At 47.0% G+C, this 22,674-nt stretch overlaps 1 protein-coding gene across 11 annotated transcripts in view; it reads left to right on the forward strand.

The window, feature by feature from the left end:
- The first annotated feature begins 2,175 nt into the window (after positions 1–2,175).
- The window catches only part of MTSS1 (MTSS I-BAR domain containing 1), a 132,930-nt gene continuing 112,431 nt past the window's right edge, over positions 2,176–22,674 (forward strand). For all 11 annotated transcript variants that reach the window (XM_075415577.1, XM_075415574.1, XM_075415580.1 and 8 more), the window contains exons 1-3: positions 2,176–2,910; positions 18,513–18,574; positions 21,297–21,370. In XM_075415577.1, the coding sequence (XP_075271692.1) occupies positions 2,839–2,910; positions 18,513–18,574; positions 21,297–21,370 (208 nt within the window). In that variant the 5' untranslated portion in view covers positions 2,176–2,838. The remainder of the gene's footprint in view (positions 2,911–18,512; positions 18,575–21,296; positions 21,371–22,674) is intronic.

Below are 22,674 nucleotides of genomic sequence, written 5' to 3' on the forward strand. Positions count from 1 at the left end.
GTTCAGCAAGTTACTCATCACAACCAGCGACGTACACAGTTTCTCCTTTCAAATTTGCGAGGTGAAAAATCATTCTCTTACACTGTATGCCTGATTTACTTGCTATAATTTATCGAGGCTTGAAATGCTTATTTCATTTTTCTGTTGCATACCCGCATGCTGCTTCATCGCTGTATGGAGGCTTGTTGCTTAGCACAGGGCAGACAGCCCTGATGTATTAACTAAAGCATTAACGCAGTCCTTAAACAACAGCCTTTTCATTACAGAAGGAGATTTCTCTCCCTCCTGTCCCACGTGCATTGTGCACTCTGCTACCTTTACTCCTGTGAAGCCTTTTACACTGGAAATTCTCCTTCCCAGAAAGGAGGTTAGCCAAGACACTACTTGTCCTATAACGAGGATCATCGCAGAAACGGAGCAGCTGAAGGAAGCAAAGTAGGCCACCAACTTTCCGTGCTGAACCGCTGGATGCGACTGTGTCCCAGGGGACCTCTGGTGCTGTGACAGCACCTGAAGCTCTGCGCGCAATGAGCCGGTGTCGTTATCACAACCCGCTGGGGACAATTGCTGGGCTCATCGGTGGGAGAAAGGGTCGTGCAGAGCCACTCAGTCAGACCTGGGTGAACTGTGTCCAGTTCTAGGCTCCCCAGTTCAAGAAACATAAGGAGCTACTGGAGAGAGTCCATCGGAGGGCTACGAGGATGATGAGGAAACTGGAGCATCTCTCCTACGAGGAAAGGCTGAGGGAGCTGGGGTTGTTCAGCCTGAAGAGGAGAAGGCTGAGAGGGAACCTTATAAATGCCTTTAAATATCTTAAGGGTGGGTGTCAGGAGGGTGGGCCCAGACTCTTTTCAGTGGTGCCCAGCGACAGGGCAAGGGGCAATGGGCACAAACTGAAGCACAGGAAGTTCTGTCTGAACACGAGGAAGAACTTCTTCCCTCTGAGGGTGACGGAGCACTGGAACAGGCTGCCCAGAGAGGTTGTGGATTCTCCTTCTCTGGGGATATTCAAGACCCGCCTGGATGCGGTCCTGTGCAGCCTGCTGTAGGTGACCCTGCTTCGGCAGGAGGGTTGGACTAGATGACCCACAGAGGTCCCTTCCAACCCCGAACATTCTGTGATTCTGTGAAATGGGAAAAAGCGGAGGGGGAATTGCTGCGGCAGCCTGTGCTGCCACAGCCCGGCCGGAGGCAGGGTGCCTGTCCAGCCTCTTCCTTCAGCGCCGAAATAACGCAGAGAACTGAACACAGCACGTGCGTGTACCTAGATACTGGCTGAAACGGAGCAAAATATGGCGGCGTGCACCCTGGCTCTTCTCAGGCAGAGCTTGCAGGATAGATTTTTATTTCAGTAACTCAGATTTCTAAACTTCCCGCTCAGTCATGGTTGTGTGTGTGAACACAGACCCCTCTACACACACACTTCGAGGTCGGAGGCTCGCTCTTCCCCATGTACCTTGTCCCGGCTCTACCCCGGGCTCTTCCCAAACGGCCGGGCGACGCAGCCTGCTCGCGCCAGCGCGCGGCTCCCCTGCGGCCGGCGGCGGCGGGGCCTTTGGGCCTGAGCTCCCCGAGCCAGGCGAGCAGAGCTTCGCGCCAACCCAGCGGGCGAGCTTGCGGCGTCCCCAGCCCCTTCGGCGCGCCCCGCTCATGTCGCGACGCCAACGGCACGTGCCAGTGCCCGCAGGACGCCAGGCGCCGGCTTCCGTCCGGTAATTCTGACGGCAACGTTTTGCGAGATTGGGCACCAGGTGAAAACTCAATGGCTTAAAAATACCGACGCTGACACCCGTCGGTATCGCCTTGCGCCCGTGGCCCAGGGTGGCCACGCACCCCACGGTCACGGCTGCTCCCGCCGCGCCAGGGCCGCGCCCCCCGCTGCGTGGGGCCTCGCCGGGCACTGCCAGCTCCCACGGTGGGAGCGGGCGTTTTTGACCAGAAACGGCCGGATTTCAGCGGCGATGGGCCCCGCACGCTCCCCGCGCTCCCTCCGCCGAGCGCTGCGGGCGGGGCCGCCCCGGCCGCCGGGACCCGCCTCCCGCGCCACCCCACCGCCCACCGCCCGCGCCCGGCCAATCAGCGGCCGCACTGGTGACGCGGCGGGGCGGGGCGCTGCGTTCCGCGCGGGAGGGCGCAGGGCGGTGCGGCGCTGGGGACGCGGACGCCGCCGCCGGGGCAGGCGAGCGGGCGGGCGGGTTTTTCCCGGCGAGGGCAGGCGGTGTGTCGTTCGCGCGCGGTCGCCGCAGCCTGCTCCGTTGGGGCTGGCAGGGACCCCCGGCGGCTGCGCCCGCCGAGCGCCTGGGCGCGCCGTCTCGCCTCCTTTTGTACAGATACATATTTTTTTTTCCCCCCACCTCTTTTTCTTCGCGGGGGGGAGCGTGCGTGCGCGTCCGCCCAGCGCCGCGGAGCTGGCGGGCTGCGGGCTCCCGCCGCCCTGAGCGCGGGGTCCGGGCCGGTCGGGGCCGCCGGGCGCGGCGATGGCTGTGGTGGGCGCCGGTGCGTGGGAGGGTGGTGCCGTCGCGGCTCCGAGCCCCCTCCCGAGCGGGGCCGGCAGCCGTCTGTAGGGCAGAGGCGCCGGTAGCGCCGGGTTTCATGTTCCCCCCCCTCCCCCCGTTTTTAAATTTGTAGAGGTGTGGGCAGACAGGCGTTCAGGTGCGGTGGGTTGTTTTTTTTTTTTTCCTTCCCCCTTGTTGCCCACATCGGCTTGTTCTCCGCCCCCCCCCCCCCCCCCCCCCTTGTTTTTTTGCTTTTGCGTGAGGCGCGGCGTGTAGTTTTTCTCCGGCTTCGTGGTGAGACTGCGGCAGCCTCTGCCTCCTCCGCTGTGCTCGAGCGGGGAAAATGGAGGCTGTGATAGAGAAGGAGTGTGGCGCGCTCGGAGGGCTCTTCCAGACCATCATCAGCGACATGAAGGTAAGAGGCGGAGGAGCCGGGGGGGGGGCCCGGCTGAGGGGACGCCTCTCCCCGCCGGGCCCGGCGAAACTTCGCGCCGTGAGGTGCGGCCGCATCCCGGGGGAGCGATCCCCGGGTCGAGTGGGGACCCTGCCCCTAGTCGGGGGCTTGGGGGGGGACCCTGCCCCGGGGGTTGCTCCCGGCGGGGGGCTCCGTGTAGGCGCTTCGCCCCCGGGGCTTGCGAGTTGCTGGCAGGACACCGCCTCTCCCGCCCTCCCTCGCTCTTCTCCATCTCCTCAGACGCGCAAGCAATCTTGCACCAGGGCCAGCGGTTTCTAAACCTCTCTCTTTTTTTTTTTCCTATATATTTTTTTTCTTTTTTTCCCTCCTCCACCACCTTCTTTTTTTGATTTTTCCGGTTGTGGGCTGTCATCTCGCCGGGAGGACGTGGTGTGGGGGATCAGGGCGCGGCGGGTGCCGGGGTGGGGCGGGCAGCGCAGGGTTCTGCACCGCGCTGGCGGGGAAGCAAACCCCGGCCGGGAGATGCTGGAAAGTTGGTGGCTGCCTGGATCACAGCGGTTGGTTACGTGGTGGCACCTTCACGCCCTGTGTGCTCACGGAGGTGGTTATTCGCTGCTTTCTGTGCGTGAATGCAGGGGTCTCGAGTGGCCGGGTCTCTCCACCAGCAATCCCCGCCTGCCCGAGGGTCCCTTTGGGAGAGGCGCTCCCCGTCACCCTTGGCGGCCAAGGGCACTTCTCCAGGGTTTGCTTTGGGCGAGCGGGTACCTCCCGCCCTGCGCTGGTGGCAATAAATAGCGCGAGGGCGTTGCTGTGCTCTGCCAGCCGTGCGTCCCCCAAAGCCCGGCTGCGAGGTGCCCGTTCTCCGGCGCGGCCGTACTGCAGAATACTGCAGTGTTCCCTGGACAAGGGCAGCCCGGCTGCCGCCCAGGGCCGCTGGGAAGGACGCGGTGGTCGGGAGGTGTCGAGGGACGCGCTGGGTAGCGGGGGGACCGCCGTCGAGTAAAGGCAGCGACGGTGCGCGCTGCGCTTCTCCCGGCCAGGGGCACGGGGGTTGTGTGGGTGTTCTGCTCGGTGCGGGGGGATGAGCGGGGAGGGCTGCGGGAGAAAGAGCCGCCAAGAAGTGGTGGAGGCGGAGGTGGTCTGCTCTAGGAGGGAGCCTGGCAGAGGTGAACGGCTTCTAGTGTCATTTTTGGGAGGGTGGAGAAGCTGTTTGCCCTAGAAGTTATTTTCTGGCAAGGCTTCATATGCACTTCCCTCTCAACAGATCTTTGGAGACGTTTAATTAAAAGCATGGCTTGTCAAGAGCAGGCAGATTGCGGAGAGGAGGGGGGGTGTGCGTGCGTGTGTCTGTGTGTGTGTCTGTCAAGACAATGCTGCAGTCCTGGCGGTGGTGTTCCGTGGGCTCTCGGCCTCCTTCTGTTTTTAAAACACCTCCGCACCCTCCCCCCCGAAATCAGGAAACGATCACAAATCCTGGAATCATTTTAGTGGGCTGTGCAGGGAACATGCAGGAGATGCTCTGTTCCAGATGAAGCACGGTTTGGTTTCAGCACAGACACACACTGAGTATGTTTATTCTCCGCTTCTTTCCATAAGCAGTGCATTTCATTTTTCTTGCTCTTAAGTAAATGGGCCTTTGCTGTATGGATTGATTTTTTTTTTTTTTTCCTTTACACATTGTTACTTGCATGGGAATGCGCCTCAGAAGCATGTTGACATGAGCTTATGAAGATGGGCACAGGTGTGAATATTTTTTTCTTAATCCTCCATAGTAGTGGAACCTGTTTTGTGAACTGGCAATTACTGGTGAGAGAGGCTTGGAAGGAATCACATCAGATCTTTAGCAGCATGGTGGCTGTTTAAAAATTTTTACCTGTAGTTCAGTTTGATGCAGCTAATGCCGTACGGCTGATGAGATGCTCTAGGATTCTCTGTGAATTCTGCACAAAGGATCGTGACAATTTCGAAGAAAAAGTAGCTGTTTTTTGACAGAACCTTTCAACTCATCGTACCTTTAGTAGTAAGGTGAAAATTAGCATTTTAAGTGCTGTTTCACGTAGTCAGGTTTGTGTGGGCAGGCTTCTGGCAAAATCTTGGAGACTTGCGTAGGAGTCTGCCCATACATACCTGAGTGCACTATCTCTGCCTATTGCTCATCGCAGCCTCTGATCAAGGCCCCACATACCCTGCAGTGCTGGGGGGTTTGCTGCAGCATCCACCTTTTTTTTAATTTTTTTTAACTAAATAATTTGCAGGTTCTTTTTGTCATATGTATTCCTCTTCCTTAAACTTAGTTGTAAAGATGGTAGGGTTAATCAGCAGTGTATTAAAATTACTCTGAAGTCTTGCCAGCGGATGCAGATGGGTGCTGCAGCCAAGGTGATGAAGATACAGTATGCGTGGACTGATTTTTCTCTTTGGTCACACTAACACAGAACTAGCTCAGGTGTACCTGTTGTTAATTTTGAGCTCTCCTTGATCTTGACAAGGTTACAGAAACTGGAATTACAGTCCTGAGTGATGTGATTGTTTCCATTTGTCTCCGTGCTGCGTTCACTTTGAAACTTAATGAGGGCAATATACGCCAGTGTGGCTAACACATTTTTTTGATAGCAAGATTATCTCTTGCTGGCTGAGGGTCTCTTGAACTGCCTTTAATATTTCCTCCAGAAACCAAAAATTTCTCTCCATCCTCTACCAAAACTAATTTTGTGGTTAATGCTCTGCAAAACAAGCTCCAAAATAATTTAACATAAAGCTAACTGATTTAGAGAAATTATGTTATTGAGTTAAATATAAGAATGGGTAACAAACATCCCGTTTATACAGCACTTCAGTGGACATCTGGAACTTCAGTCTGCTGACAAGGGAAGTCCATGTCTTCTATGCAAAACAAGGGTCCCATTTGTTGAGTAGCATGTGGTGTACATGGTGACAGGGTTGTTTGTGGAAAGTCCACAATGGGAATTGTACTTGGCCGTTGTGCTCTAGAATTGGGCTTTGATGCTTTGAGATGTCAAGATCAGATTAAAGAATCATGAAGGTGGGAAAACTTCTGCCCGTCCCATCCTTAAGTTTTGGTCCATTGTGACAGCCCCGGTGTTTCCTACGATACACCGCTGAGTACGTGGCTCTTGTAGGTTGTTACACTCTTATGCAAGATCTTTTTCAAAGCAATCAAAGTTCATAAATGGAAATATAAGACGTGTGTGTCCCCTCGGAGGAATAGTTTTGTGTGCTGTATTTGAACGCTGTGCGGTTTCTCTTTGAACACGGCATACTTTCTGTAGCTCCCTGTGGGAAGGAAGTATTTGATCTGAATGGTTTGTAACTCTTTTCTGGCAATTGAGAAATGAGATGCTGTAATGTGCTGTTAATTTCAATATTTCTTGTAGTGCAAAGCAAATCAGTGCAGCTAATTTTTGGAAGGGCCTGTTGCGAATGAGTTTCAAAAGGTCTTGTCTTGTCATGCAGAGCAGATTCTCTTTAATGCTGCTTTTCCTTCTGATTTGAAATGCCCCTGAAAACGTTGAAATTGGTAGTGTTTGTGGTTCATCATCTGCTTGATGCCAGTTCTTCTCCTTTCTGCACATTTTTTTGTTTGCCTCGCCTCTCCTGCCAGCATGTGTTTTGGCAGGGCAGGGGCTTGCTGTACGTGTACAGCACCCAACACCCTTGGGGTGGGCATGTGCAGAAGGTCGGTGAAGAGCAGGTGGACCAACAGAGGCTGTCTGTGACTTCATTTATACCAAGTGGGAGGAATAACTGAATTTTTATGGGTCTGGTGCGAGTTACCCGTTGGTCTCCCTCATTTCCCCGCATGTGAGGGATGCGCTGGTATGAGGGGGACTGCAAACGTCGTCATGTTGGTGAGCAAAAACAAGGTTCCCAAAGAGGGAGTAGAAATTCATTTATTTGAAGTCTGTGTGCCTTACTTGCAGTTGTTTAGCTGAAGACTCTATAAAAGCAATGTTTTGCTTTTGGCAGTAACTTCTACTTTAGTACTGTGAAGGAGGTGAACCCTTCCCTTCACTCCGTTGCTGGTGGGGCTCTCGGACGAGAGGGCCGTGCACCTTTGGCTTCAGCTGTGCAAAGCTCTTGGTCAAAGCAGAGGAGAAAGACATGAGCATATGGGTACAAGAAACATTTATGTTTTTGCAGCCTCCTGTCTGCTGTTAGGAAGTGAGCCGTGAGAAGCTGCATTTGAATCTTGCTTTTCTGTGGAAGATGGAGCCGGGGGGTGGTCGCATGAAGGATTAAGAGCCATTTGTTGAGTAGGCCTGATTTGCTTTGCGAGGGACGGCCTTGTGCTGGTCATGCAAATAATATAAACCAAATGGAAAAAAATAATTGCTGGAACAAATGGAAATGCTGAGACAGTTACTACGGCAAGTGCAGCTGCAGGTCCTCTGCATTTGTGTTAATCCGAGGCAGAGCCCGCATGTAGCAGAGAATCTGGGCAGATTTGTTTTACCCTGACATGTCATCATCTGACAGCTCTTCTGCAGCTGTGCTTCACATGATGCTTGGGGTCTCTGTGGAGATTAGGAATGGTCAGTTCAACGATTTTAAGGTCTAGTTTCAATCCAGCTGTGAAGGATGGTAACTTTTGTGAGGAAAAGCAAATGTTTCATGTGCAACAGACAGGTACAGGCTTGGAGAGAGGAAAGGGCATCTCTGTCCTCCCTTTCCCACGCGTGCTGCGTTGCACTTGTATGCCCCTTGCACGGCAGTCTGTAGGGCAACTGATTCATTCCAAACCTAGCAAATGGACATTTCTTCTCCTTCTCCAAAAGGCATGAAATGAGTTAATTTCCACTCTATGCAGCTTTTCTTCCTTTTTTTTTTTTCTTTAATCTTTTTACCACCAAGGCATTTTGGGCTTAGCTGGCTGTACTGATTCCTTAACCCCGCTGCCTCCCCAAACCTGCTTGCCCAAGTGGTTGGCTTGCGTACACTGAAATTCCTTGTGTTTTCTAAGCAGCTGCAGTGTCTTTCTGCAAACATCTTGGAGGGGGAGGGATTGATGTGCAGCGCAGGCTGAATGGTGGTGCAGGAAGGGAGCTCCTGCGTGCCTGTTTAATACTGGGGTTCATGCAGCAGGACATAGCTGGGAACATACTTACTCTCAAATAATTTATTTTTTAGGGACACATTCTTTCTTGATCCGAATACTCTTGTGTGAGTGTTAGCAATTCATATGACTGCTGAGCATTCGCTGTGTAAGTGTGTATGAGGCTGGCTTGTTCTGTGGCATACCCAGGGCAAGGATTTTTAATGTCTTCGAAGAGTGCTCCTTCTTGATATGGCAGGACGCCAGGGGCTGCATAATAGGGTTTGGGAGGTTGTGAGTGTGGAAGGAGTTGTGCAGTGCTGCGTGAAACACAGTTGACTGAACAAATGTTGGAGGACAAGAAGTCTGTGTAATTACAGGCTCGGGGCTGGTTAATACCTAACAGAGGGTGATGTTCAGGAGAGTTAGCTGCTCTCTTCCTCAGTTCTGAGTGTGCAGGAGATGTACCAAAATCTTTGCTATAAATTACTTTAAAAATCCCACTTTTTATTTGCAATGTTTTTTTCAAAGTACAGCAGTCGCTACAGTTGGTGGAGTAGTCCTGTGAACCTGTACATAGCATCTTCTGCTTAACAGCCTGTGTGTTTTAGCTTCTGAAAAACGTCTTTCAGGTTCATGATCTACTTAGAGACAGTGTGGTCTTGAAGATGAGTGGAAAGCATTACATGGCACAGAGCAGAATAGGAACTGTATCCAGAAAGGTCTTTTGGTCTATTTCAGAGCACACAAAGGTGGGTACAGAGGGGTTTGAGCTAGTACAACGAAGAGGCTACTGTGGAAATGCATTTCCCTCTTCAAGTGCATGTTTTCCAACTAAAAATTATGTCTGCCTTGATGCTGTAAGGCGCTGGGCACTGCCCTGTTCACAGGCATCTGTGCTGACCTTTAAGGATGTTGATTGACTCTTTCCTGCTGGGCTGTGAGATGGCTTGAATGGTGAGATGTTTCGAAGAATTGGAGACAAAATGTCTGGTAGCTTTGTGGTTAAGACCATAACAGCTTTCATCTTCAGAGTGCTATGTGTGTGACTTGGCTCCAAAGAATGGCTCCCATTTTACAGAAAGCCAAGCTATGGCTGCAGGTTCTGTGACTTCTGCTGCTTTCCCCTAGGACAAGAAGGAATTGAGTGCATCTAGAGCATGGAGTTAATGAGGGGATGGTGTTTAAGCTCCCAGTGTAATGCATGTTTCTAGCCACACATACACAACACTTCGGTGTTGCTGCTTAAGAAGTATTGCTGTTGCCCCCCCATGATAGCCCAGTGTTTGCAGGCACTGATCTACAAATAACTGATCAACTTTCAACACAAGTGTCTTGAACTCCTCTTCTGTAACTGAAATTACAGAACATCTCAGTTTCTTAATGGAGAAGTCTGACTGGAGCATCTTAACCATAGGCTGATAGATTGTGCAGAATTTGGCCGTCTGTCTTGTGGGGCTGTGTGAGCTCTGTATTTTTCACTCTTCTGGTCAACAACCCCAAGTGTTATGTAGTTCATTTTAATTCTAGGATGCTAGCTGGTGTACAAACATCATTTAACAAATCGGCTTTGATATTTTTAAAAAGAATACTTGCAGGAATGAACTTGTGTGCAATGCTAGCAATGAGCGTGTAAATAGAGGTGTTTAGTTCATGATACAGTAAGGTTCAGATTTATTCCCGTTTTTGTCTTCCACATAAACTGCCATCATGCTTCCCACCCAAACATGAGATATGAGATTTTTTTTTTTTTTTTTTTTTTTTGCTATGTAAGTCACATGTGTGCTTTGTAGTGTCTCTGAAGCCCTCTGTGTAGTGGCTTAGTCTGGGATTTTTTGTTAATAAAGCTTTATTTGAGATGCCTCCTAACAAAATGATCTGTGAGCAAACCTGATGATTGTCCATTGTCCATGAGCAAAGCCAGTGCTGAACTTGGAGCTTGAAAGTGGTTGTTTCTCTTCTCATGAGTGAAATGGAGAGAAAAGTAGCCTGTGACAACCGTGGTTTTGCTTTACTGTCTGGCAAGAGCCAGAGTTCATACAGCAGTAAAAACTTTGTTACCTGGCTGCTGCCTTTTGCCCAGTGAGGTACTTCTGTGGTCAACTCAGACGCTTGTCAGTACTTTGGCAATAGATGCTGCCGCTTCTTGGGTCTTGGAGATTGTTTTGACTGCTTGTGTGGTTGAGATTGTGTTGAGATCAGTCAACGAATGCTCAGAAATGAAGGTTCCTCCTTGCTTGGAAAGAAGTGATGAGACCCGAGTGGTGGTGGTGGTGGCGTTACCAGCACAGGGCTGTTGGCTTGAGGCGGTCCTGTGTAGGCATTAACTTGACCGAGTGCCTCCTGATATTTTAATTATCTTTGTTTTGATCCAGCTGAAATATTGTGGGTTTAGAAAATAGCTGCCGAGTATGCACAGTGGCCGCTTAATGACTGAGTGGATGAAAGGCCGTATTGATGACTCTCTGAGGAGAGGTCTGCTATTCAGGCTTGCGAACTTGTTCAGACCTGCAGGGAAGAATGTGGAACTAAATGCTTCCTCTGGAGGACTACTTAATGCCCAGCTTTTTTAATGTAGCATGGGATGAAAGATCTCTAGAAGCTGTGGCTAGTTGGTTTTTCCCCCTCCTCTCTCTTGCGAATAACTTCCTGTGTTTAGAGAAGCAGAGACTGTATGTTTATGCATGATGTATTTTTTCACAGTATGAGTATAACTTTTGTTTGCTAATTACCCAATCTTGGATTTAAACCACGAAGTGGCTGCTGTGGAGCTGAGTTTCTTCGTCTTACAAACTACGAAACTGGGCTGTGGATGGTAGAGGTTTGATGTTGGCTCCCGTGCTGTGTCAGTGCGGACCATGGGTTGGGTTGTAAGCCAGGATGCCATGCAGCAACTAAGGGGGATGAGTTTTCACAGGCCCTTGCTGTACTACAAACCGAAGTCACAACCACGGAGCAACTGGTCTCCTCCAGTGGGGATGTTTAAATACAGGCTAGCGCAGCACAGGCTTTATTATAATACAAATTAAAGACTCTAGAGCTCCAACAACAGAATGGTACCAGACTGAGGTTCCCTCCCCCTGTAAATGGTTAGTGAGGTCTAATAAATACCTGCGTTCTTACTAAGAAGTGCAGCATTTCAGTGCTCAGGGAAATGGGCATTCTTTACAGTTCTTGAGGTGGTTTTGGGAATGTAGAAATAACTGATACCTGTGTGGTGTTTTTTTTTCCCCAGTAGGGTGATTAACCTTTTCTGGATTTTCCAGATTTGAGAAGGTCAAGATTAAAATCCAGATACTATGCCATTATCTGTTTTTTCTCAATGTTCTAATGCTCTGTTTAGACTGAAAACCAAACAGTTCTGAAAATATTAAATGAGTGGTTCTGTGATGCATAGAAGAAATATCTAGTCAACAGGGTTTTTTTTAATAGCCTGAGATGTCTTCAGTAGTGTTTTGTTGCATAATTTGCAATGTTGTGATAATGTATCATCTTGTGAAAGCAAAGCTTGGCATGCCTATTTATGCTGTGCATGCTGAGGGAAATGAGTTTCTAACCCTGCTGTTCCCTAAGCAAGTGGCAGAAAGAATGGAAATACGTGTATGGATACAAGATTTTGGTTTTAATTACCCCTGCTTTCTTTCCTGAAGGGTGGTTACGTGTTAAATGACAGCTGAATCTGATCTTTGACAAGCTTTTGCTTTCACTTGTGTGCACTATTATCTCTCAGACCCTGAGTTTGTACCTGTCTCTTCCTCCATTCAGTAATGAGTGTGTTCAGCTCTTGCTGTGAAATCTGTGAAGTTCGTGTCCTGTCTTTTGCTGGCCCATGCCATGTTGTTTTCATGCCTGGCCCAGCAAGCGTTCTGCATGAGTTGAGCGTCCTTTTTGCTGCTGGAGTTAAGCTCGAACTTCCCCTGTGCATGGCAATACCTTTAGCTTAGAAAGATGGAAGGGATTTTGCAGTCAGGTAGCCCCTTTCCTTGCCTTGTGGGAGTATTATGCTTTCCTAGAAGACCTCTGTATAAATACGTTTCTCTTCCTTAAAGAGTTCCAGTGAAGGGAATCTCCCTGACCTTTCAGAGCTGCCTGTTAACTGATCTTTTAGTTAGATGGATTGTCCAACCCGAAACTTCTCTGCTGCAAGTAAAACTGATTTTCTTGTGCTGCGCCACTGGAAACCAGCTGATAGACAACATCGGTCTATGGGATGCTCTTGAAATCAGTATTGGGACTTTGTTGGTTCAGTTCTGATTTTGAATTTAACAAATAGGGGATAGATGTAGATGGTAGACTTAGATCAGACACAAGGAAGAATTTTTTTTTTACAATGAGGGTGGTGAGACAGTGAAACAGATTGCCCAGAGAAGTTGTGGGTGCTTCATCACTGGAAGTGTTCGTGTTCAGTTTGGATGGGGCTTAGAGCAACCTGGGCTAGTGAAAGATTTCCCTGTTCATGGCAAGGGGCTTGGACTAGATAATCTTTAAAGGTACCTTCCAACCCAAACCATTCTACAATACTCTGTATTTGAAATGAGGTAAATGAAACCAAATAAGTCATAGGTGTTGTGTACACTTCTGCATCTTCATGGAGTGAAGTCCATCTTACTAGAAAAATTTGTGTTTCAGACTGTTGAAAGATTGAGACTGTTCTGGTGAGTGACTGGGAAGTAGATGCAGCTTCATGAGACAGGCTCTTGAATTGTTTTTTCTTTTAACCTAGAAAGAGGCAAAACCAACAAGCAGATATTTTTGGATGGAGAAGAGCAATTATGAACTTTTTGTAAGATGATGTTCATACTCTGCTCACCTGCGTGTTGCAGGAGCTTTTGTGGCTCATTAAAGGACCGGGGGATCCTATTCATGAGTCATGGACTTGGCTAAATCTGTGCATTGCACAGAGGAATGTGTTAATGTTTGGTAGTGCTTTGTAATTCTTGCAGTTGTAGCTGCCCAAGTGCCCTTTTCCCCAGTTGACTACTGATTCTTATAGAAAAGAGGAAAAACTTCCAGTGCCACATGTTAGCTGGGAAGGGAAGCTGATTGTCCACCCTTACATCTTCCCATGTGTTGAGATGTCTGTGGCCGGAACCCATTTTTTTGAGGCTGCCATTGTTTTCCTGTCCCCTTCCCCTCCACTTTTTCCTGTTTTTGCCTGTTGAAGGCCCCTTGGAAAAGTAATAGTCTCTACGTGCAAACCATACTTGCTTATGCAGGCCATTCTTTGTGTGTAACATCTGTGACTTTGTGTGGTGTCTAGCACAATGAAGTCTCTTTGCTGCTTAGAGGTAGTGTATTGAATGCCACAGAAATCAGCCATTCGTAATAATACTTGTGATTCTGATATCTGATAAAACTGTATTAAAAAATCTTTTGTTTTCAGCATAATTTACTTTGGAGGGGTAGGAGGACATGTGCAGGAGCAAAGCTACAATTTTTGTTCCAAAGATAGGTGTATAGCATTTGGATGTGTTACTAGGGCATGAAGCTCGATAAGTGATGTGTGTTTGCGACACGTTTTTTTAGCTGGTCATAGCTGAACGACTGCACTGAGGTGGAGAAGTCCCAACTCCTGTAGCCTATGTAATGTTTTTTTCCATTCTGTTCAAGTCTGCAGATAGTCATTGTTCAGTACTCTTCTGGAAGGCATACAGCTCTTGCTTTGATAACCGGTGAGATAAAGCCAAGGCGCTGCCCGCCTGGTCCCTTTTGCTCCTACCTCTTTAGCTGGAACAGCCAAAATTAGATTCTGAATTTTCTTTACTGTAGAGCAGCGCTCTGTCTCTTTCCCCCTGCCCCACAAGTTTAGATGGGTTGTTGCTGTGAACAAGATACCAGACTCTTTCTGCTGCTTTTGTACTCTGTGTCCCAGCAAGAGCCGATAATACGACTGTAAAGCCTTTCTGATAAATGAAAGCACTTAAAAACTCTTGACAGTGTTCTTTTAGAAGATGTGATGCGTCTCGTCTGTGGGAGTTGGGGTGCATGGAAATAAATTATTAAAGGAAGTAAGTGTCTTTTCTCTTAATGGAAAAAGAAGAATCATAACTTCTTAGCAGAAGGAGTGACAGAACAGTTTTAAACTGTCAAGATTGCTGATACTGAAGTTGTAATCTTAAATACAACAATCTGGGTGCCTATTCTTGCCATTAGATGTGATCAATAACAGTTTCAGTAAATATGATCCTTTGCTGCAAGTCTGCCCTTCCTTTATTGAGAAATCACTGAGTTTCTCATCTGGGTCTCTTCTCACTCCGCCTGCAGGATTGTTGGCCTGAAAGGAAGGGAAAAACAAACTTTGGTAAATCTCTTGTAGAGTCGTATTTGTGTAGGGTGTCTGTGCTGGTTCGCAAACACAAGGGTTCTTCATCCATCCAGGGTTTAAATGTTCCTTCCAAAGCTGCCTGTGAGTGAGCATCGCCTCCTCTTCCCTGGTGTGGAGGGCTGACCGTGGCCAGCTGCCGGGCGCTCGCCCAGCTGCTCTCTCACTCCTCCTCAACGAGACGGGGCAGGAAAGAAGATGAAAAAGCTCCGGGTTGAGACAAAGGCAAGGAAATAATTTACCAGTTATTGTCATGAGCAAACCTTCAACTGGGGAAGATGAAATTTCTTGCCAGTTAAAAGAGATTTGAATGGTGAGGAAGAGAGACACAAATGAAAACCTATGCCCATGTCCACGGGTCTGGATGTCGGATGGGATGTCACTGAATGAAGAGGTGTCCTTCTCCGTCCCGTCCCGGCGGCAGGCGGGAAGGACCTGTCTCCAGGAGCTGCAGCTATGGAGGACGCTGCTGGGTCTGGGTGGTGTTGCCCGGCGATTGCAGGTGCTTTGCTAGCTCAGCCCGGTGCCTTTCAAACACTGGTTGTGGTGCCTGTCCCTGAGGGAAAGTTGTTTCATGCCCCTAATTGCGGCCTGGCTACATGGGTGACAGGCACAAGGCACCATGTTGTTTTTCAGCCCTGAGGTGGAAAGGTGTTTCCCTGCCTCTGTTCAGCGTAGATTAGGTGGAGCTGGGCCCTGGAATCGGATGACTAATCACCTGTAAACTGGCTAATTAAGCAATAGGGTAGGATAATGGCATGTTAGGGCTTACGGGTGACCTGTCTCGACGGGCAGCCAAGGGCCGGGCCCCGCCGAGCAGCGTGAGGGGAGCTGGCGCCGTGCGGTGCTGTGCGGGACTGGTGGAACGCACATTTCGTGGAAGACACGTCGGATTGCTGCATCCGACGGTGAAGAAATAATTGGGCACAAAGTGATTTTGGGGGAAGTAGTCCCCGGATTGAACCATTAATGATGGTAAAGAAAACCATTTAAACAAACAGGCACCGTAACCGATTTCTATTTTAACCCGTGAGGAGCTAAAAAGAGGATTTGTGACCCAGATTCCTGTAGCAGCTCCTTCTCGGAGCAGGGCTGGAGGCAGAGGAGGGCTGCTGCTTCCCCAGACAATGCCAGGACCTGAGTTACCCTGACGTTTCCAGGGGGGAGAACTGATTTCCTTTATCAGCCGGTTGAAATCGGAAATGGAAGAAGGAGCAGAGAAAGCTCTGGGAGAGACAGCATTTAAAAATACTCTGTGAGGACTCTTCAAAAGTGGCTTTATGTCACAAAAGCACTTCTTAGACAAAGACGTCGAATTCCACCTGCTGTTTCTTTGTGTTTAAACTGACAAAGTAATACACGTCGAATCAAGGATGACGTTTTCTGGCTCTTTCAGTGTGTGCTTTCCACCATCCTTAGCATTTCTCTTGACGAGCGCTTTGACAAAAGCAAGAACTATTATTGCCAGCTTGGAGGTGAGACACGGGGTGGCAGTGGGGCTGCCGTGCTCGGGGTGGCTTGCAAAGAGGTCTTGGAGAAGGAGCTGCTCCCCAGGGTTCTGGAGTCTTGCACTGGTGTGATTCCTGTGTCGTCTCCTTGGTTTGTCCCCACAAGCATCACTAAATGGCTTCCTCGCTTCCTCGCTGCTGGGGGTGGGATAAAACCCCAGTTATTAGGTCCTGTGGAGTGGTAGGTGTTCTGCACTTCTGCTGTAGGTAGGAGTCGGGGGGGCTTTGGTTTCAGCAGGGATGTGGTGTGGGAGAGTTTTTTGGAAAAGCTCAAAAGGATGACAGAATTCATGGGCAAGGCTTGTGCTGTGTGTTACAGAAAGAAAGGCGAGCTTGGAGATGTGGCTTCAGCAGGGAAAAGTGAAAGCAAATTCTAATGGAACACAGATAGAGTGAATTCCTCTTAATTTTCAGCTGAGTTTATTAGAGAGAATTCAGAGTTGCAGATAACTGCAGGCTGAGCAGATAATGCAGGAGTTTGTCACTGGTGGAAAACTGCTGAAAGATTTTCTTTAGCACTTGAAAAAACCCAAAAACAAAACAAAAAAAACAACAAACCCCACCACCCAAGCTATTAATTCAGTAACATTTAAAAAAATGCTGCATTTTTCTACTATTCAGAATGAGATCAGGTGCCCTTGGCCAAAGTAGCAGTGCCCAGGTGAAGAGATTGCATTGATTTCAACCGAACAAACACAGCAAACTATTGAAGTGAGCTGTTACAGCTTATTTAAATAGACTTGGCTTGAAGAGAACAACACTTTTCAAGATAAAGAATAAACAGTCATGGAAATGCTTGGTGACTATTCCAATTTTGCTTGCTTTGTGACCACGCTGGCCACACAAAAAGAGGTGTTTTCTTCCCGAGCTGTGTTTTGATAGGAGCGTCTTAACGCTTCCCCGTGAAGCAGCTAGGCGCAAGGCTGGTGTCAATCTCCTGAATGCCATCAGGCATGTTTAGCTGGATAATACACCACCGAGATGGAAACATAATCAGGCTCCTTTGGTATCCTCTGCTTGCCGGCTGGCGATTTGCTGGAGAATTCAGTAAAGCCTTGGGCCCTGCTGTCAGTGCTTTCAGGGCTCCTGGCATACACACGCGTAACGCATACATGGTGTGCAGACAAACATGGAGATGGGGTTCAGAGTTAGGGGATTTCGGAAAGACTAATAGGTTTAAGGAAATAGGGCTTTTTTTTTTTTTCCCCTCTTTCAAATAAGTGGTAGGTTTCTTTTCATTTTTTTAATGTCTGACAGTTTTTGCTTAGCACAGAGCACTTTATATTTTAGGTCTCACCACCCGGTTAACTGCTGTTTTCTCTTTCCCCTTCTGCATTTCCTACTGGCTTCCTTGTGTGTAGATACAGTGAGGTTCTATGAACACTTGCTTTACCCTGGGGGTTTTGGGTTTTTTCCTTTTTTTTGTTTTGCCTTTTAGCAAAAAACCCACAAGCCTTGCTGAAAAATATGCGGAGTACCAGTAGGCTTCCCAGTGAACGTCTGGGAGCTGCCTTGCCGGGATGTACCGAGGAGCTGGAATTTGGCTGTCAGCTTTTGGGGAAGGGGCTGTCTTTGCCCCAGAGAAGATGCAGCCTCTCATGGCAGTGTGGGCAATGGATTTTGTTTTGCTTAACAAAAAGCAGACCAGTTTATTGGGGTGGATCGAGTTTGCTACAAGCAACTGCACTTGCTTGCAACATCTTCCAGTCAGAGCTGGGGTAATGTTAGCCTTGAGGATCTGCCTTATCTGGGTTTTATTGTGTCGTTGCTCTGGTAACAGAAAGTCTTATACCTTTATTAAAGGAAGCAGGGATATTTAGTTTTACTCTCTAGACTCCACTCAAAGGGAAATTTTGAGGTTTCTTTCTACCACGGTTTTTGCTGTTAACAGAAAATTTTCGCTTGCTCTGCAGAGAGCAAGTTAACCTTTTTTTGGTCTAAAAAGGATGATTTTTTTTTTTAAACCATAAAAATCAGCACTTTTTTTAGACTCGGGGAAAAAAAAGATCACAACTGGCAAGAGCACTTGATGTCTATATTCTAAAGGAAAACTTGGACTTTTAACACAGTTTTTAAAAATGGGGAAAAAGTTTACAGGAAAATTGACGTCAAAAAGAATGAAACCTTCTTAAAAACTTTGTATGTGCTCAATGGCACGCTGCTTTATCAGCTTCAATTCAGAAATCGGTTCCAAGGTCATTTGGGAATGTTTTGGAAATTGGTCTTGCAGTTACAGGGCAGCTGTTGGGAAATGCTGTTGTCTTAGGGCCACTGTGCCTTTTCTGTGCCCAATTCCGTTTGTAGAGAAGAATAACTGGGATCCGGCCTTTGGTTTGGGGAGCTTTTCTGTACGTCTTGTTGCAATATCCTAGCGCTCCATTTCTGTTAGGCTTGGTTTTGCTGTATCCATCTGAAGTAAGGCTTTTCTTTTCTCTGCTTCAGTTGAAATGTTCAGTGTTTCTGTTTGGAAAACCTTTAAAGCCTTCTCGGAGGACCTACTGTTTCATCTGGATTCAGAACTGGTTGGTGTCCCATCTGCTTGAGAGTAGTATCTGAGGATGTGAGAGAGAACTTGCTGTGAAAATATATTTTGGTGTTAATAAATTAGGATTTAGTAAAGTATTAGTTATTGCTTTACTTCTAGTTTCACTTGATCTGGAGCATCAAAACAAGAATGCTCAAATTAAGTATTCATCATCGTGTTTTGTTTTTCTTTCAGGGAAGTTACCCAGTGTGGGAAGATTTTATAAACAAAGCCGGGAAACTGCAGTCTCAGCTTCGGTAAGTTTTGTGTTACACAGTCAAGATCCCCTACAATTTTTTGTATGTGCAAACGTTAAGATTAAATACAACTTCTGCCAGAATAATTTGTTAAGCATGGCCCTAGTAAGATTGCGCGTATTTCATAGTCAACACCGATGTATGTATTTTTCACGTACTACTACTGCTGTTTTAATGTATTTAGAAAAATACATATCTACTACCAGCTGTACATAATAAACATAAAATGAGGTAAATCTCATGGATTCTGATGGAAAACTGGAAAGACAGTTTATTGCTGTTCAGTGAACCCGCGTTTGAAGTTAGCTCTATGTTGTCCTTTTTATTAATGTAGAATACAGCGGGTTTATATTAGGAAAAGGCTTGGAATTTTAAAGAATCTTTGGTAGTCCTAACAATACTTTCTGCTGCCTTAAAAACAACGGAATTCCTGTTACGGATTATTTATCAATGATTATTAAAACTTACTTTATTGGGGTATGCTTTGCAAATGGCATTCTGGACTACTTAGTGCTGTATGTATCACACTCACACCAATTCTGCTATCTCTAGAATTCATTCGCTTGCAAAATTTCTTTCTGCTAATATGAATCCAAGCTCCCTTTCTTCACAACTCTCCCCAATCCACAATCTCTGCTGTGCTCTCCAGAGCAGCAGCGTTTTTTTTTTCAGCAGCAGTATTTAACAGGTGTGGTTATTGGCAGTCTGTTCTGCGGTTCTGTGTTGTGTTGCGAACTGTTCTTGAAGAAGCTAGGGTTTAGGCTCATTTGCGCTAAACAGCTGGAATACGCTGTTTTGCCACACGGTGCATGAAATATCACACTTGGCACGTGGTTTTTGCTTTTCCAGCAATCACGTCACATTGAGTGAGTGTGGAAGAAGCAGAAGAAGTAGAGAAAGGAGAGAGATGGGGAACTTTTCTAGCCCTTTGTGCTCTTTAAACACAGGCCCTCTGGGAAGGCATGAGGAATAGTTTTGTTGATTTCCCAGTACTGTGGTGTTGCATTCAATCAGTGTAGTGCTTTTCTAGCTACAGGAACGTGCAAGCAGGCAGCTTGAAAGCCTGTGTTCGAGAATTTGCTGTTTGTTTCTAGCAAATGTGAGCCTGTTGCCACTGATTTGTTTCTGTGTCCTCTGATAAAGGACAGCAGATGTCACCTGAGCTGGAGCCAGGTCTTCCTGGATCTTGTTACTGAAGAACTGGAACTTTGTTATTAGCAATATAATTAATAATTAACAACATGGTACATGAATAACAGCATGACCCACAAGTTTGGAAGACTAAGAACACAAATGCTGTTAAGGAAAGTCCCAGAAAAGGTTATCTAGTCCCAGGGCTCAATGTTGCTAGCTAGCTGTCAGGGTTGTTTTTTTTTTTTTGCCTTCTCTTTAATATCCTTCTTCTGTGGAGAGTCGTTATGCATGTGGTTGGTCCTCTCCAGCCTGTTGGTGTTTTTTTGTGTCCAAATCTTTTCTGCTGTCAGTAGGCCATTTACTACGCTGCCAGTTACGTCCTCTGTATCTTGAGCATATTTGAACTGAGATTTGCATAAAATCTGACCTAATTAAGCAGACCTGTGGTCTTTCTGGCTGAGGATCAGCTTTCCTGCAGATCTCCTGGGGTTTTTGAGGTTAGCAAGGAGCTCTTGAAACAAAGTGAAGTTGATGGTCCTTCTTCAGGGTTTTGACCCAGGTTTTTTGACCGTCAGGACAGGAAATTGGAGTTACTGGTAGAAAAGATGTGCAGAAGCAGAACCGCGAGGTAACTGTGAAGAGGGCACAGTGGCTCTTTACCTGTAGAGCCCTGGCCTACTTCCACTTGAATTAGGTCAACCAGACTATAAACCATCAGAAATCTGGTACCGACCTGAGGTGTGTAGGGCTCTAGGGCCTTCTTATGTAGAACAAACGTGTTTGGAAAATTGTGACTCACGTTTGCTGTCCACTTGAACAGACGTGTGGTCTGTATGTGCTTTCCAAACGTGGAGGGAGATGGGGCTAAGGGGGTTGACACTGTGGAGATTAACGGTGTACCTCTCGGGAAGAGACCTGCTTGGAGAAGCACTGGATCAGAAAGGGTTTTCATTTGTTTTGTTTATTTTTGAGGGTGGTGGGGTTTTTTTGTGTTTAAGTGGAGATTTTTTTCTTCTTCTTTTCCCTCTTTCCCATTTGCCCAAGAACTCCAGACCAATCTGATTTCCAAGAAGTTGCTATTTTCTGTTTTGAGGGATGCTCATGCTCCTCAGATGAGAAATTCAGGACAAGTGTTTGGCGAGGATCCTAGATAAAAGGAAGGTCCTGTATGCTTATTCTTAAAATATACATGTTCCCTGGAAATAGCAGTGGCTGTAATTTGTACACTAATGGGTGCAGTATAATGTGTGTTAGATTTGTTTTTCATGTTTGACTGCTTAATATTAGTTCATCAGAGGAAATCAGCTAGAAGGGGGATGGCTGAGCGCTTTTGAAATAGCACCTGTCCTGTGCAATTCACAGCACGGAATTAGCGTGGCTGCCTCCAAGTCCATAGTGCTAACACAAAGCGAGGAAGGGATTAAGAAATGAAGGAGGGAAAAGGCTAAATTCAGATATAAAAGAGGATATTTTTTGTGGCCTCTGCAAGTTCACAGTGGTATTCTTTATAAGCCTAAATGTTTTTGGCAATAATTAAATAGGCAGCAATGAGACACTGCTAATGTTTTGTTATCTGTATGCATTTCAGGACTACAGTAGTAGCAGCTGCTGCCTTTTTGGATGCCTTTCAGAAAGTGGCTGACATGGCTACGAATACACGTGGTAAGCAGATGTGTCAATATTGAGTTTAACATAATGCTGTGTGGTTGATACCATTTGTCGTAATAAAAAAAAAGTCTAACTTGTTACATTGACAAGCAGATCTGAGAGACATCTGTTAGATGGACTTGCACTTTGAAAAACTGGCACGTGGAAAAGGAAGTTGTCTTTACCAAAAAAAAAATGCTGGAAACCTGTAATTTAAATGTGTCATCAATCATGTGAACACTTCTTAATTACCATTTGAATTATATGTTGATGAATAATATTTTAAAAAGCAAGATTTACTGAAATGTGTATTCACTGATTCTTCTGTACCTTAAGTAAATGTAAAAGGCTTGATATTCAGTTGGTATAAGTAAGTGTAGGGTTGCTGAAGATACAGCTGATACCAGCTGATGCTGCGGCGTTTGCGGTCTGTAATGATGATAGTAGCCTGTACTTGCATCTTTGAGGAAGGTCTTTGCTTGTCCTTCCTCTTCTTCTATTCTGACACTACTGGTCAAAATTAATTTTCCTGGGCTGTGGGCTGCTTTGAGGAACAGTCTAAGCTTGTCGGTGAGTAAGGAGGCCAAAATAGAGCAGCTGGCAATCTTTCCAGGCTGCTGAGTTGGAAGGAAACAAAAGGCTGCTTCTCTCTGCTGTTGGATGCCCGGTGACCAAGGCATTCTGTGCAGGTGTCCCCAGGCTCTGTTGCTGAAGAGCAAATCCAAAGCACGTGTATCACTTGAGTGAGTGGCTTTTGGTCACCTCTAACCTTAGAGGTTTTGTAAGATATTTTTGAAATCCCAATATGTCCTTGGCATTTGACTTGGAGAGTAAGAAAGTAATATTGCTAACATGAAGAGGGTGTGCTTCCATTAGCAGTGCGCAAGCTCAGCCAGACTTCAGTTTCCCTTCGTTTCTGGCTAGCAGGAGTAGTAGAGGCTGCTGGAGCAAGTATCAAAGCATAGAATGACAAGAGGCAACAATATTTTTTTTTTCCGTTTTAAAGCTAATGTTTACATTCTGATAATAAGTTCCTCATTACATGCATACCTTCTGTAAATGATGGGTAATCTACTCATGTAAAATAATAAACACTCCAGAAAGTGGAATAAACTAAGCATGAGGCCCAAGGCAGAACTTCACTTGGGTTTCTAACATGCTGTCTTCTAGTTCTTCTTCTTCCCCCAAAGCGGAAACAAAGTAAGCCTTACCAAAATCCTAGAGACTTGTCTTCTGGCTGTGCTTGTGTGGGTTTTTGAAGGGTATTTTGCACTTTCTGCTGTGTTATTTGGACCGTGTCCAACAGGCGTCGTGTCTTG

Source organism: Opisthocomus hoazin, chromosome 3 (genome assembly GCF_030867145.1).
Source record: "Opisthocomus hoazin isolate bOpiHoa1 chromosome 3, bOpiHoa1.hap1, whole genome shotgun sequence".
Taxonomy (NCBI): domain Eukaryota; kingdom Metazoa; phylum Chordata; class Aves; order Opisthocomiformes; family Opisthocomidae; genus Opisthocomus; species Opisthocomus hoazin.